The sequence below is a fragment of the Doryrhamphus excisus genome, chromosome 6 (genome assembly GCF_030265055.1).
Source record: "Doryrhamphus excisus isolate RoL2022-K1 chromosome 6, RoL_Dexc_1.0, whole genome shotgun sequence".
Classification (NCBI taxonomy): Eukaryota; Metazoa; Chordata; class Actinopteri; order Syngnathiformes; family Syngnathidae; genus Doryrhamphus; species Doryrhamphus excisus.
In genome coordinates this window covers 16916679-16928933 of record NC_080471.1, presented here as the reverse complement: position 1 = coordinate 16928933, position 12255 = coordinate 16916679, and the positions used below count along the sequence as shown (strand labels likewise).

The 12255-nt window shown below is 41.7% G+C and overlaps 2 protein-coding genes across 2 annotated transcripts in view; one reads left to right on the top strand and one right to left on the bottom strand.

The window, feature by feature from the left end:
- ca12 (carbonic anhydrase XII) overlaps positions 1–12255 on the bottom strand; it is an 83992-nt gene that overhangs the window by 64595 nt on the left and 7142 nt on the right. The window lies entirely within an intron of this gene.
- LOC131130917 (circadian-associated transcriptional repressor) lies at positions 2525–12022 on the top strand. Its single transcript, XM_058075070.1, has 6 exons — positions 2525–2682; positions 4298–4655; positions 5591–5666; positions 6255–6333; positions 8151–8277; positions 10500–12022. Exons 2-6 carry the CDS (start codon positions 4338–4340, stop codon positions 10884–10886), a joined length of 987 nt encoding a protein of 328 aa, XP_057931053.1. The 5' UTR covers positions 2525–2682; positions 4298–4337; the 3' UTR covers positions 10887–12022.

The window sequence follows — 12255 nt, the reverse complement described above, 5'->3', positions numbered from 1 at the left end:
AGTCCCAAACAATTCAGTCATTTGTAGGTTGCACCAAATTAATGTATACATATATGTCGAAGTTAGTATTGACATTTAAATGTGTTACCCCAAAGAGGTGCTTTAATCTGTGTTTTGTGCGACAGTGCTAACAAACAGGTTGCATTCTTTCAGATCATCTCTGACCGCACCCACTATAACGTTACTAATATCAGACACTTCCAGTAATGTGCTTGGAGGAGTTGATGTGATTCAGCTGCGGATACGCAACGATCACATGGTACATCTACAGAGAGGATCTGACTGCAGAGTCCAGTGCGATGAGGGTGTCTTATTTCTAAATGTACCGTGCTGAGTCCACCTGAACCTTCACACATTTTAGAGAACACCTTAAAAGATGCGACTACCACTAGTAAATGCTCTCGAATGTAGACAACTAGTCTTCCTCTATTTAATACAAAAAATGCATTTTGGCCTTTAATCCCGGATGACCGGCTGTGCGGAGGAAGACATATTCTTTGACTACTATGGTTCTGTTGGCTCTTGATGCCAAACGTGGGAGATGGGGACATGAGACTAGTGTTTGAGTTGGTGTTATCTCTGGTGCACGTGATCACGTTTGCAGCGAGAGGCTCCATGACTCACTTTTGCCTCCAGGCTCGCCATGCTTGTCTGGCCTCATTGAGGAGATCCTGATCCAGCCAGGAAGAGGTACTGATGTGCTGTGAGCAGTGTAAATTGCATTCATAAAGTAATTAGTTATAGTTACAAGTTACTCCCCCCCAAATAATTCAATTAGTAACATAATTACTCCTGCTTCCAGAAAAAATAATTATTGTTACTTTTTTGAAAAACCTTCACATATGTAAAACAGGATTTGGCTTTGTAGCGGCTGTGCATTCAAGAGCTGTTCCATGAGATGAGACTGAGGGCTGAGCTTGTGACTTGCAATTTTCTACCAAAACGCTAGGAGTCAGTGTTTTCCTGTGTAGTAATAGTGAACAACATCCAGATAATTGATGCAGATATCAGTTCATAACAACACGCTGCATTTCACTTCCTGTGATGGATATGATGTAGTAATCTTTGAAATGGTAATTCATAAGATTCACCGTTACTGGAAAACAAAATATTATATTTTTTAAACACCATTACTCCCAACACTGGCCATGAAACACACACTTGAAAAAATACTTAAAAGTAGAAAGCAGACCTCCTCCCAATGTATTTGCGGTGAACTGCAGCAACTGCTCCATATGTCACTTTTCCACACACAGTGCAAAACTCGGGTCAGCTCTTGTCTGTTTTGGTCATGTGAAATTGTGAAGACCATGCCGCAGTGAACATGACACTCAGAATAATACATGCTAATAACAATGGAGGAAAACAAGGGTCTTGTGTATTTACTTTGTACCATGTGTCTGTTCACCGCAGTAAGTAGACAAACTTTATTCATGAGGGTAACGAGAAAACATTTTATGCAAAATAGTGTTGGAAGAAACACGATGATTGTTTGTCTTCACCCTGCGATTGGCTGGTGACCAGACCAGAGTATACACCGCCTCTCGCTCAAAGATAGCTAGGATAGGCTCCAGCATACTCCCTAGTGAGGATGAGCGGGATAGAAAATAGTTGGCTGGAAAAAAGAAGAAACTGAAATCGGTTGTTTTTTACCTGATCAAAAGTTCAAGTTTTATTCTCTGATGAGAAAAAAATTGAACGTTGATGGTCCAGATGGCTTCCAACATTACAAGGAGATCCCACTTGAGATGTTTTCTATTCAGCACAATGGAGGGAGGTCTATCATGATCTGGGGTGCTTTCTCATTCAGCGAAACGCAGGAGCTTCAGGTGGTGCAGGGTCGTCAAACGGCGCATGGTTACATGGAGCTACTCATTACCAAGTCCTAAAATTATCTTTTTATTCTGGTTTGGAGGGTATTGAAAAATTTTGTTGTAATTTTTTGAGCAATCTTAAACTTTTGAGCTATTTTTCAACTGGTCTTGAGATTTTGATCAGGTGTATTATACGATATGTACAAGTAACACTAAATACACTATATTATGTCTATATTATAAGGACTTGTCTATTTGGATGCGTAATTACCGCGCATATATGGAGAAGTTGCATAAATAAATATGTGTGTCTGTCTAATAAAATAACTTTGGGAAGCTATTCAAGTTTTGTCTCTGTGCAAACGCCATCACCAGAAGCACAGTTGAGCTTGGACTTGCTGACTTTGCATTTATCAGGCTGCGCCACAAAGTCAGCCATCGTGTTGTCCAGATGACATAACGAGCAAGAACGCTTCTGGAATGGCCAAATAAAAAAAAAACACACACTGGTTGACTTTTCGCCCCGCTGAAACGAAACCGATCCGCGTGTCCACGTGTTTGCGTCGTTTACATATTATTTGCATATGTAAACCGCGTTCGCCTATCGTACGGCGTCTGCTAAGAGCGGACAAGCCCATTTGTCAGTCGGGCCCTTCTCCGGAGCAAATGGGCGAGCCGGCCGCTTGTGGCCCCGCCCCTGCAGACACGTTGTCTGGAGAGAAGCAACACGGGCCGCTCGCTGGGCTCTGAAGATCTCCGCATTCGCTCTGAGCACGTACGACACATCGCCACAGCTCCGGTCCCGAATACGCGCTCCATTTCCCCGCTCAACAAAAGGAAAAGGACCGGTCTGCTCCACCCTGGGAAGGTACGTCTTCCATATCACACTCACACATGAAAACACCACATTGTCTCAGTTTAGGTAGAATATATTCCAAATGAAATGATTACTCCAAATCATCCAGAGGAATTCGCTTCATTCAGGACAAATGACCGTGATAAGATGCCACTTTATGTAATAAGGTGATACTATCTGTGTGTGTGTGTGTGTGTGTGTGTGTGTGTGTATGTGTACTGCTTTTATATAATCTCACTGTGCTTGTTGCCAAATTTACTAGTAGCACTGATGAGGAAGTCCATTGTGTCTGAACATTTGCCTTAAGACCCTTTGATTTGTTGTTTTGGGGGGCATTACAACATTTTACCAGTATATAGACGTGAAATTGATGTTTTTATTATTATAGTGTTTTATAAATAGATTAATTGGAAGGCCCCACCTACATATATGTACCTTTAGAAAGAGTTTAAACAACTGGTTTTATTGTAGTTTGGAAAAGCTCAGTATGGATATTTGGATCGGTGAATTGTCCAATCGCATGTCTCAAAGGCATTTACAGAACATTATCTTTCCCCATTTTGATTCTTCCTAAATAACAGTACAGACATTGCAGATTACAGTGAAGTATTATTGGATTAAATGAGATTAAACAATGCAGGCGGTAGGGGGACACTTTGATATAAGTGTCTCTTTAGTCTCACGTGGATAATCATATTTTCCATTTTCATTTTATCCAAATTGGAATACTGTATTTTTCAATTTCAAGCTCACTTGTCGATCACAGCTGTTCACCCACCATGTTGCGCGGCAACCTGGCCCCTGCCCAAACATTTTCTAAGGTCACATTATAGAACCTGTTTGTCTGTTTGCCTACTTTTTTTTTTTAGTATTTAGGTTTTGTTCAGTTGAGCTTGTAGAATCTACTTTGCTCCAGCCCTCCACTTAAGAGATATGATCTGAGGGGACAAAGAACCAGAGAGCAATTAACTCTCTTTTCCCAGCAAATTTCACAGGAAGTGAGAGAGATGGCAGGCGCAAAACCATTGCCTCCCCCGTCTCAAAATAATCTTGTGTGTTGAAAATGCTGCTCTCACTTCCTGAGCGTGGCAAGAGAAAGCTGCTAATCACTAAGGAAACACATTGGGAGATGAGCAGATTCACAAAGAGGCGATATTCTTAAACACTGTCTCTTATTTTTGTCAAATCTCTTTTTTCACCCTCATCACCACATCTGAGGGTCACTTGTGTGGGTGGGTGGGGGCGGGGCGGGGTGTGGAGAGTGCAGTTCAGCAGTCTGAGCCACTAGTCGCCATGGTGGCAGACCCCTGTCCCCCCTTAGAAAAAACAAGCAATGTTTATGAATGAGTGTGCCGCAAGCAAGCAGCTGGGAGGCCCAATGGGTCATAACACTCCTGTTTGTCCCCTTGTGATGCTAGGATGTGGGAGATTGCTATGACGATGATTTGTTGGGCTTGTGAATGCGTGTGTCTTTACCGGATCAGCTGTTAGCATCCGCAGAACAGACAGGTGAATGTGGTCGTAACAATCGGCACCATCTGCTCAAGCCACCTTTGTATGCATGCAAGTTAGACTTGATGATAATTTGTAGATGCATTTTGATTCCATCCTACATCCTCTATTTCAGGTTGGTGATGGTCAGTGGTAGTTAAAGCCCACAGCCAAGGATGTCTGCTACAGATTCGGACAACTCCATTGACTGGCTGGCTAGTGACACTGAGGATAACAACAGTGAACAGGAGTTTGAGAGGAAGCATAGCCAGACAGATGCTCTTTCAACAGACAGCCGCTGGAGCTGTGAGATCCAGGAGGCGTCCACAAGGGGGCCTCCCTCCAGCTGCATGGAGACATGGGGCATGGACACCATTGAACTGTGTAAAACACAACAAGGCGAGAAGATGAAGAGACGGCGCAGCTTCACAGAGGAGGAGGAAGGACGGGTCATTTCCAGTCAGTCAGAGAAGGGGCGACTTTTCACCCAAAAGGTGAGCTTCTCCATGATTCATGTCAAACTCCCACGTCAGCAAGGTCAGCAAAACTGTATCATGCTCGGTGACGTTTTTACAAGTACCTCAGGAATGGCATGATGCACTGGAAAGATCCACTTCCAGGCTTTAGTGTTAGCAGAATAAGCCATCTTTTCTGCTATAAATCCTATCCAGAAGGGGTGGAGACATGAAGGGGATGAGTCATGTCTCGCAACGAACAATTGTTTACACCAAATAGCCATTAAAAGCTTTCAGTTTAAGTTTATATTAATTAATTCCACACTTGAGCCAAGAGTTCCACACCAATTGGGCATAATATAGCCAGGTTTGGAAACATACACTCTGGTTGTAATGGTGATAGCTACATATGTTCCATAATAGTGTTACTTTACATAATCATGACACAAAGATTGGGGAGAATCTTAATAATAATTAATAAGAATAATAAGAATACTCCTTTACAATTTACGTGTGGAAGTGACGATACCCTATTTACTATACTACAAATCAATAGACTGTGTTGAGCTTTACATTTCAGGTATGTGCTCCTTGATCAACTATGGGGAAAATGAATATTTATTACATTTAAAAATATATAGATAATATTAACAGGGCAGGAGAATCTCTACATGAATGTTTTGAACTATTTATCCTAGCTAATCACTAGTTGAGTCACTAGTGCCTCTGCTGGGTCCATCCAAGTAGTGTATTACATTTGCCCAGCTTCTTGGCATGATTAAATTATCAATCAATTCCACACAATAGACCAAATCCTTAACAACCAAACAGATCTTATTCCCATTCCTAACTTTTTTGTTCATCAGTGTGCCAAAATGAATTACTGAGGTACTAAACTTCCATGTCACAAACTATAGTGTATGGTTTAAATAAGGTTGAGACATTAACTATAAATCAACGACTTATCATTTTAGTGCATGGAGCTGCAATGCTACATCCAGCCACTGTCCTCCATATTGAATGGTCTTCGTTCAGGGAGATACAGAGAACGTAAGTCACCTTTTCTATGCATTTTATTTGTTTTTGCCCATGTGAGACATCTTAGTGAAGAGCAATAGTCACATATTTATGGAGCGCTTACTTGGAGTGCTTTAATGGATGTATACATACATACATACATACCAGACTTGATGGCCCCATGATGAGCTGAAAAATATTACATTTTTTTAGTCACTTGTCATGCGCTGTCACACTTCAGCTTACTGCTATAAATGAGATGCCTGGCAGAGTTGAGTGAGAACATAGTGTACCATGTCTGTGCAGGGTGAGAACTGATCTTAGTGATTGGTCTGATAGGCACTGAAAGGGCCTCTGCAAGGAATGATAGGGCCACGTTCAAGCATCCAGTTCACTTTATGATCCAAAACCTTATGTGAACCCTGCACTACTTGGCCCCAGACAGAAAGTGAGGCTGTTTCCTATCACATAAACACACACACACACATACATTGTGTGTAATGTATATATATGTATATATACGCACACATGCACACAAACTCTGCACGACCCATCTGTACTGCACACTCCGCTGTCCTGCTGTCAACTCGGCTCATGTGTTACAACTTTTTCCTTCTCTAGGACTCAGCAGTTTCCAAGAGAGTGTTGCCATGGATAGAATCCAAAGGATTCTGGGTGTTCTGCAGAACCCCTGCTTAGGGTATGTGTCCTCAACTACACCTAAATACTGTAACATTGGCAACAAAAGCCTTTTACTGTATATATCTTTTCACCATATGGACAAAAGTATTGGGGAAATTTCAGTTTTATTTTGGGTAGGCATTTGTGAGGTCAGAGGTCGCTGTTGGTTCTGCCACACCAATCTCATTCAAGCATGCTCATATGGTCCCAAGTGGAACACCAAATTGTGCAAAAATAGGGCCCATCATTTTGTCTATGTAATGTAATGCATATGTTTGCAGTCTATTCCGAGTATGCTAAGCCTTTTTTTAAAGCATCAAAAGAAATAGGTTGCCGTTTTCAAAACTCAATTCAACTATTATTTAGCTTTAGTATACAATGACTACTAGAAAGTGAGATTGCCATGCTCAGGTCCAACATTCGCAACACATGGCTCACAGCATGTTGAAACACATCCCACCTCCACTACCACATACACACTTTCAGGGTACATTTACTGCAGAGATTTGCAGGGTCTCGCTGCAGTCGGGCATCTCGTTAAAAATGAATAAGGCTCCATGTGGGAGCGCCACTCTTGTCTCTGCTTGATTAGACGCTTTAATGGCGAGTGGGAGCACCTCTTTTTAAAGTAGAATGTCTTTGCATGGACGTGCGAATCATGTTTTAGCCTTAAGCACCAGAGTTGATATCATATTAGGTGTATCTGCACAATATATTGGGATCCAAAACAAGAACTATATGAACAATTGTGCCTCGACAAAGTCAGCGCTCCTGTTTTTTCATTATAAATTATAGATACCAGTAGGTGCTTGTTACTGGACAACACTGTAATATGCCAAAGAACACATAGGTGACTAATACTCGTTGTTTAAGCAATAAATAAAAGCAATAAAAGCAAAGAACAAAATTTGAAAAAAACGAAAGAAGAAATTTCCCTGTCCGAATTTGCTGTAGGCTATCATATAAAACTAAAGTCTACTAAAGACTCATTTAAGTAGCAGCATCGTAATAATACACGTGGTACTCTGAAGGTCTAAGAATGAACTTGGGGCTTGATTAGCGACAGAATGCAACGTGCTCCCCGTGCTGATGCAGTGCTGGTATAGTGACATCAGCTGAAACGGGTACACACTAATTGGAGCCTTCAGCCGCCAGCTGCTGCCGTCATCAGGGAGACAAAGAGTGGGTGTGGCAGCCTCCCTGCAGACAGTCTGGGTCGAGACTGGAAGGTGGATCTAAATCCCCTACCACCCACCACCTCCCCCCTCTACGGCTCGGTGCTGCCAGCTGGCAGCTCCAACAGCCACACAATAGCAGATAGGATCAAAGTGACTTTTTTAGCAGTCACAGTTACAGATAATCTTCCACATGAATTTAACATGCACTGAAAGGAGTAAGGCAAGAAGGGCCTGACCATATGACACTAGCTAATCCCTGCCCACCATCTGGTTTTGATGGGCTGGAAATTAAAGGGCTGCCGCTCTTTTCCCGCCTCCGATGAGATCTGCGTCACGACGACTAGTTTATTTTCACAGTGACACTGCTGGAAAGCGGCGTGGCTTTGCTGTTTTAAATTTAGAGGCCAGTGGAACGGTATACACGAGGCCACGTGTTAGCACCAAACATGTGAGAAATGTACTGAGGAGAATTTTCCTCCCCACAATCGGAGTGCAGGCTTTTTTTGTGAAAGTGTAATTGTGTACATATTTCCTGTGTGAGCTTAAAAAAGATAAGATTTCACAGCTGAGATTGGCAACATTTCAGTTAGATTACTGAGATGTACACACCATTGCTAATTAATTTATACGATTCTCTTTGCTTCTTTGTCTTTTCCAGGGAGAAATACATTAGTATCATTCTTAAAATGGAGGAAATGCTAAAGAGTTGGTTCCCCAATGTAAAACCCCAACACCAACAGGCTCTCACCCACGCAGAGGGAGTCGTTCCTACAAAGAAACTGAAGGTAAAGCACTATAATTAAAGAAGAATTGCAGCCAAGAACATATGGTGACAACACAGGGAAACGCAGATTAAAATTCTATTATTACCCAATCACGGGTCTGGGAGCGGTAGGGAGGATTGTAAGCTATTTTGACTGATGTACGGTGTTGCAGCAGTCTCATGTTCCATGTGAACAATCACAGAGGAGAAAAGGTAATTTTCAAGGAGTGTCCCTGAGGGAATAAGAAAGGTCAGAACATTAAATAACATTCTTTTGTGTTTAATTGACGAGGACTAACACACCCTCATGGTTTGAACACTGTGCTGTATCAGTGTTAGCAACTTCAAAACAGATAAAAAAAACTATTTTTATACACCTGGAATTATATGAAAGGTGCCTATTGACTACCAATGCAGTTCTTGTTAAATATACAAATTGTGAAAGCATTTTTCGGCTGATTGTTTTGTTTGATATATCTTATTAATAACCTGCCTTGGTTTACTTGACATCAACACGTGTCATAATCCAAAACATGAAATCCGACAAAGTTGGCAACTAACCGTTGAGCTCACAGAAGCCAACATGGAGTTAGATATTTATATCAGCAGTTAGATGAGACAGAAATAACTGTCGTACTTGTAAGCAGCATGATATTGAACTTAATGTGTATCTAATGATGTAGCTAATATTTGGATATTATTTGTACAGCTTGTTGCTTTGTACCCATCATGTAGTGTTAATGCATTTTATACAATTTGCAAGAAGCAAAGCTGCCAAAAACTGGTGCGCTTTTATGAGTTGTCCATTTAACCCTGGCTGGAGCATTTCATTTGGACTTCATTTTGGACTCTGCACAATAAGATCCAATACAAAAACAGTATCCGCCTCCTATTAAGTTAAAATAAGTAAAAATATTAGAAGCAGCTCCCAATATGACATGATGCAGTTCTACACCACTGCAAACTATATTCATGAACACCTTACTGCAATTCAGTGGACTGGGCACCCATCTTCCCAAGATATCGCTCAAAAGAACGTTTTGCCTCAAGGCTCGCTACAGTAGGTTTGTTTTACTATGTTTATCTTTAAAATGGGACAAAATTAGACCAATAGAGTTGCATCACAGCTCATAAAACAACAGTAAAATGAATTAGTATTAGTATTACATTGGAATATTGTAATTTCAGGACAGCAGAGCGTACCTGACTATAAGCCACACCCACTAAATTTAAAGGTAAATTGCACTTTTTGGGGGAATCATTCACAATCGTTATGTGAATCATGAACGCATATTTCTTTCCCTTTCTGTGCTTTCACAGAAAACAAGTTAGTATGAGCGAGCTAACAACGCAGTCATGAGAGGTACCTACTTTGACGCTAAAGCCCCCCCCAAAAAAGCTAAAAGAAACGGCAACAGTGTTGCATTTACATAACTGACTTGTACGTATATTAACCAGGCTACAGCAATATTTTTACTGTAGCGGCTAACACAAAAAAATATACTTATCTGGCGGAGTAGCATGATGTCTCACTAGCCTTTACTACAAAGCCTCAACAAAATACTTGTTAGCGGTCAACAATTTTTTCCTGAGGACTGGAGCACAAGTCTTGTGCTGGAAGACACAGCCATCCCAATGAGATAGGACATTGTAAGAGTTGTAGCTCTTTCTACGCTGCTGTTGTTGATGGAAGTAGTGTGAGCTCATGGGCTAGTCTGTGCAATAAATCATCAAAATACGGCAAGATACTGCAAGTATTACATTGTGTCATCAATGGATTTATATAATGCGTGATCACAGCATGTATATCAAATGATTCAACGTTGTTAGAGGTTTTTTTTTTTTTTTTAGCTTACTTGAAGTAGGTACCACCCAATGATGTCCATTGTCAACTAGCTGTTTCACTAAATGTGTTCATGTTTCACATAAGGAATGTGGATGATGGGCAAAATAAAAATGTGTAGCTTTGTACAGGGTTGTACAGATATAGGCAAGCAAAAACCGCATCACATGCACCTCTCTACATTGGCTATGATGACTGTGCGGGCATAATGCAGAAAATATTTGCACACAAAATTAGCGACTTATAAAGCAGAAATGACGTTAGTTACCACAGTCCACGGTCATTACATTTAGTATATATTACGTTTTCTTTTACTGTTTGTATATAGTCTGATAGAAACATATGTTACTGACCATTTATGGTAAAATTAATCCCAATTTTGTTCCATATTTCCTCACCAGCTTTCCCCAGTGACACAGACTGCAGCAGTGAGCCCAGTCACCATCAGCGATACTCCGGTGGGTGCCAAACCCCTGCGAGTCACTGACCTCACACCCCCTGGAGCCTACTCTGCAAGCAACCTTAAATGGCTCCACACATCCCCCATCTGCTCCCCCACAGCAGAACAGGCCCAGGCGGGCCCTCGGCATGTAGCACCCCCTAGAGACATAACGCAGGATAGTGCGGTATCCTCCAGCACTGACATCCCCGCTAACACAGACTCCGTGCCTAGAGGGCCTCCGCCAGGCAAAATCAACGCACCTTGTCTAGAGCGCCTACTAAAGTCGACAGAAAGCATCATCACCCGCAAAGGGACATCGGGTTTGAAGGACAGCAGCTGGTCCTAGTCCACATGGGGGGCTGCCTAACATGCAGCTGAGCCTTTATAACTCTACTAGGGGGGGCCAGTTAGCTCACTTTGCCCATTCCAGCCTTCAGGGGAGACCTGAGCCTTCAAAGGGGACTTGGCAGGTTTACTTTTTAGCGTGGAAGACAAACATGTTGTACTGTGTGGGAATGTGCTCTCTCTTACACGACAAGTGTCTGCTATATTTCCCTTTTGTTGATTTACTTTTGTTTTGTCGTTTGCACTCTTGGGTAGCATGTTTGAAGGTGGGAAGGAGAGCGATTTCACCTTAACTGGAGCAGCGCTCCCACTGTAGATCCAATGGGTTTGTTTGAGAGTTTGTAAAAGCGCCATCTTGCCTATGAGGTGGAAGTAGTTTGTGCTGAAAGGAAGTACGTCCAATCTCTCGACATGTGGTCAACAGCGGCCTACGTATTTGTTGTGCTGAAATGTGACATTTTCTCATCCTTCTCATGACTCCACTATGTCAACTTTATTTTTGTAACTGTTACTCATTTTCATACTTGGAGAATAAGTCTTTTGGTACAACTGTTCTACCTCAGCGGGCGCCATGTCACAGTTGACGGGTGAGCGTAAGAATGTGAACGCATCACTCAACCTCTCCGGACACCTCCGCGGATCTGCAGTGAGCCACACCGGTATCAAACAGGAAGCTCTGCAGCACGAGCCACCCTGTTTAGGGACGCTCCCACTGGAGGGATGCTCTCGTGGTGCCATTGTAAAGAATGTCCACCGAGTCTCCCAGTCGAAGGCAAAACAGTGCCTGTAAACGTAAAGCTGTGCCTGTATGCCGGTTTAGTAAAGCGAGAGAAAATTTGGGACTTCCTGCTCCAAGGCAGGATTGTACTAATCAGGAATTGTCAGTCTCCTGCCATTAATTCTCTTGGAATGCGTAAATTATTCAGTTCTTGCCAACCCGCTTCAGTGGTGGAGTAGAACAATTGTTATGTGTTGCCACAGAACTCAGACAGTACACCAGACCAGCAGAGAGGGGCAAGTTTTTTTCCCCTCTGTGTAAACCCGACAGAGAGGTTATTGATTTATTCTGAAAAGTGGCCTTTATAGTGTGAATTTTTATACTTTTAAAATAAATGTGTGTATATTTGTTTGATGCAATCAGGCTGTTGACTGTTTGTTGTGGATATCATAAGAAAAGTGTCTGAATATATATATATTATATATAAATAGTTAAGGTTTTATAACATCCTAAATTGTCCTTTTTAGAAAAATATATAACTTCACATTTTAAAATAAAACTAAAAATCAAAATAATGTTATTTTAAAGCCATTATATGTAACATATAATGTGCACAAGCAGACAACATTGTTAGAGCACTATTCCACCAATT

What these genes read in the sequence shown, in the direction of transcription:
- LOC131130917 (XM_058075070.1), top strand. Translation starts at nt 4,338, where the DNA reads ATGTCTGCTACAGATTCGGACAACTCCATTGACTGGCTGGCTAGTGAC. An exon ending in CTGCAGAACCCCTGCTTAGG is followed by an intron (nt 6,334 to 8,150) that starts GTATGTGTCCTC and finishes TGTCTTTTCCAG; the next exon opens with GGAGAAATACATTAGTATCA. An exon ending in TTCCTACAAAGAAACTGAAG is followed by an intron (nt 8,278 to 10,499) that starts GTAAAGCACTAT and finishes TTTCCTCACCAG; the next exon opens with CTTTCCCCAGTGACACAGAC.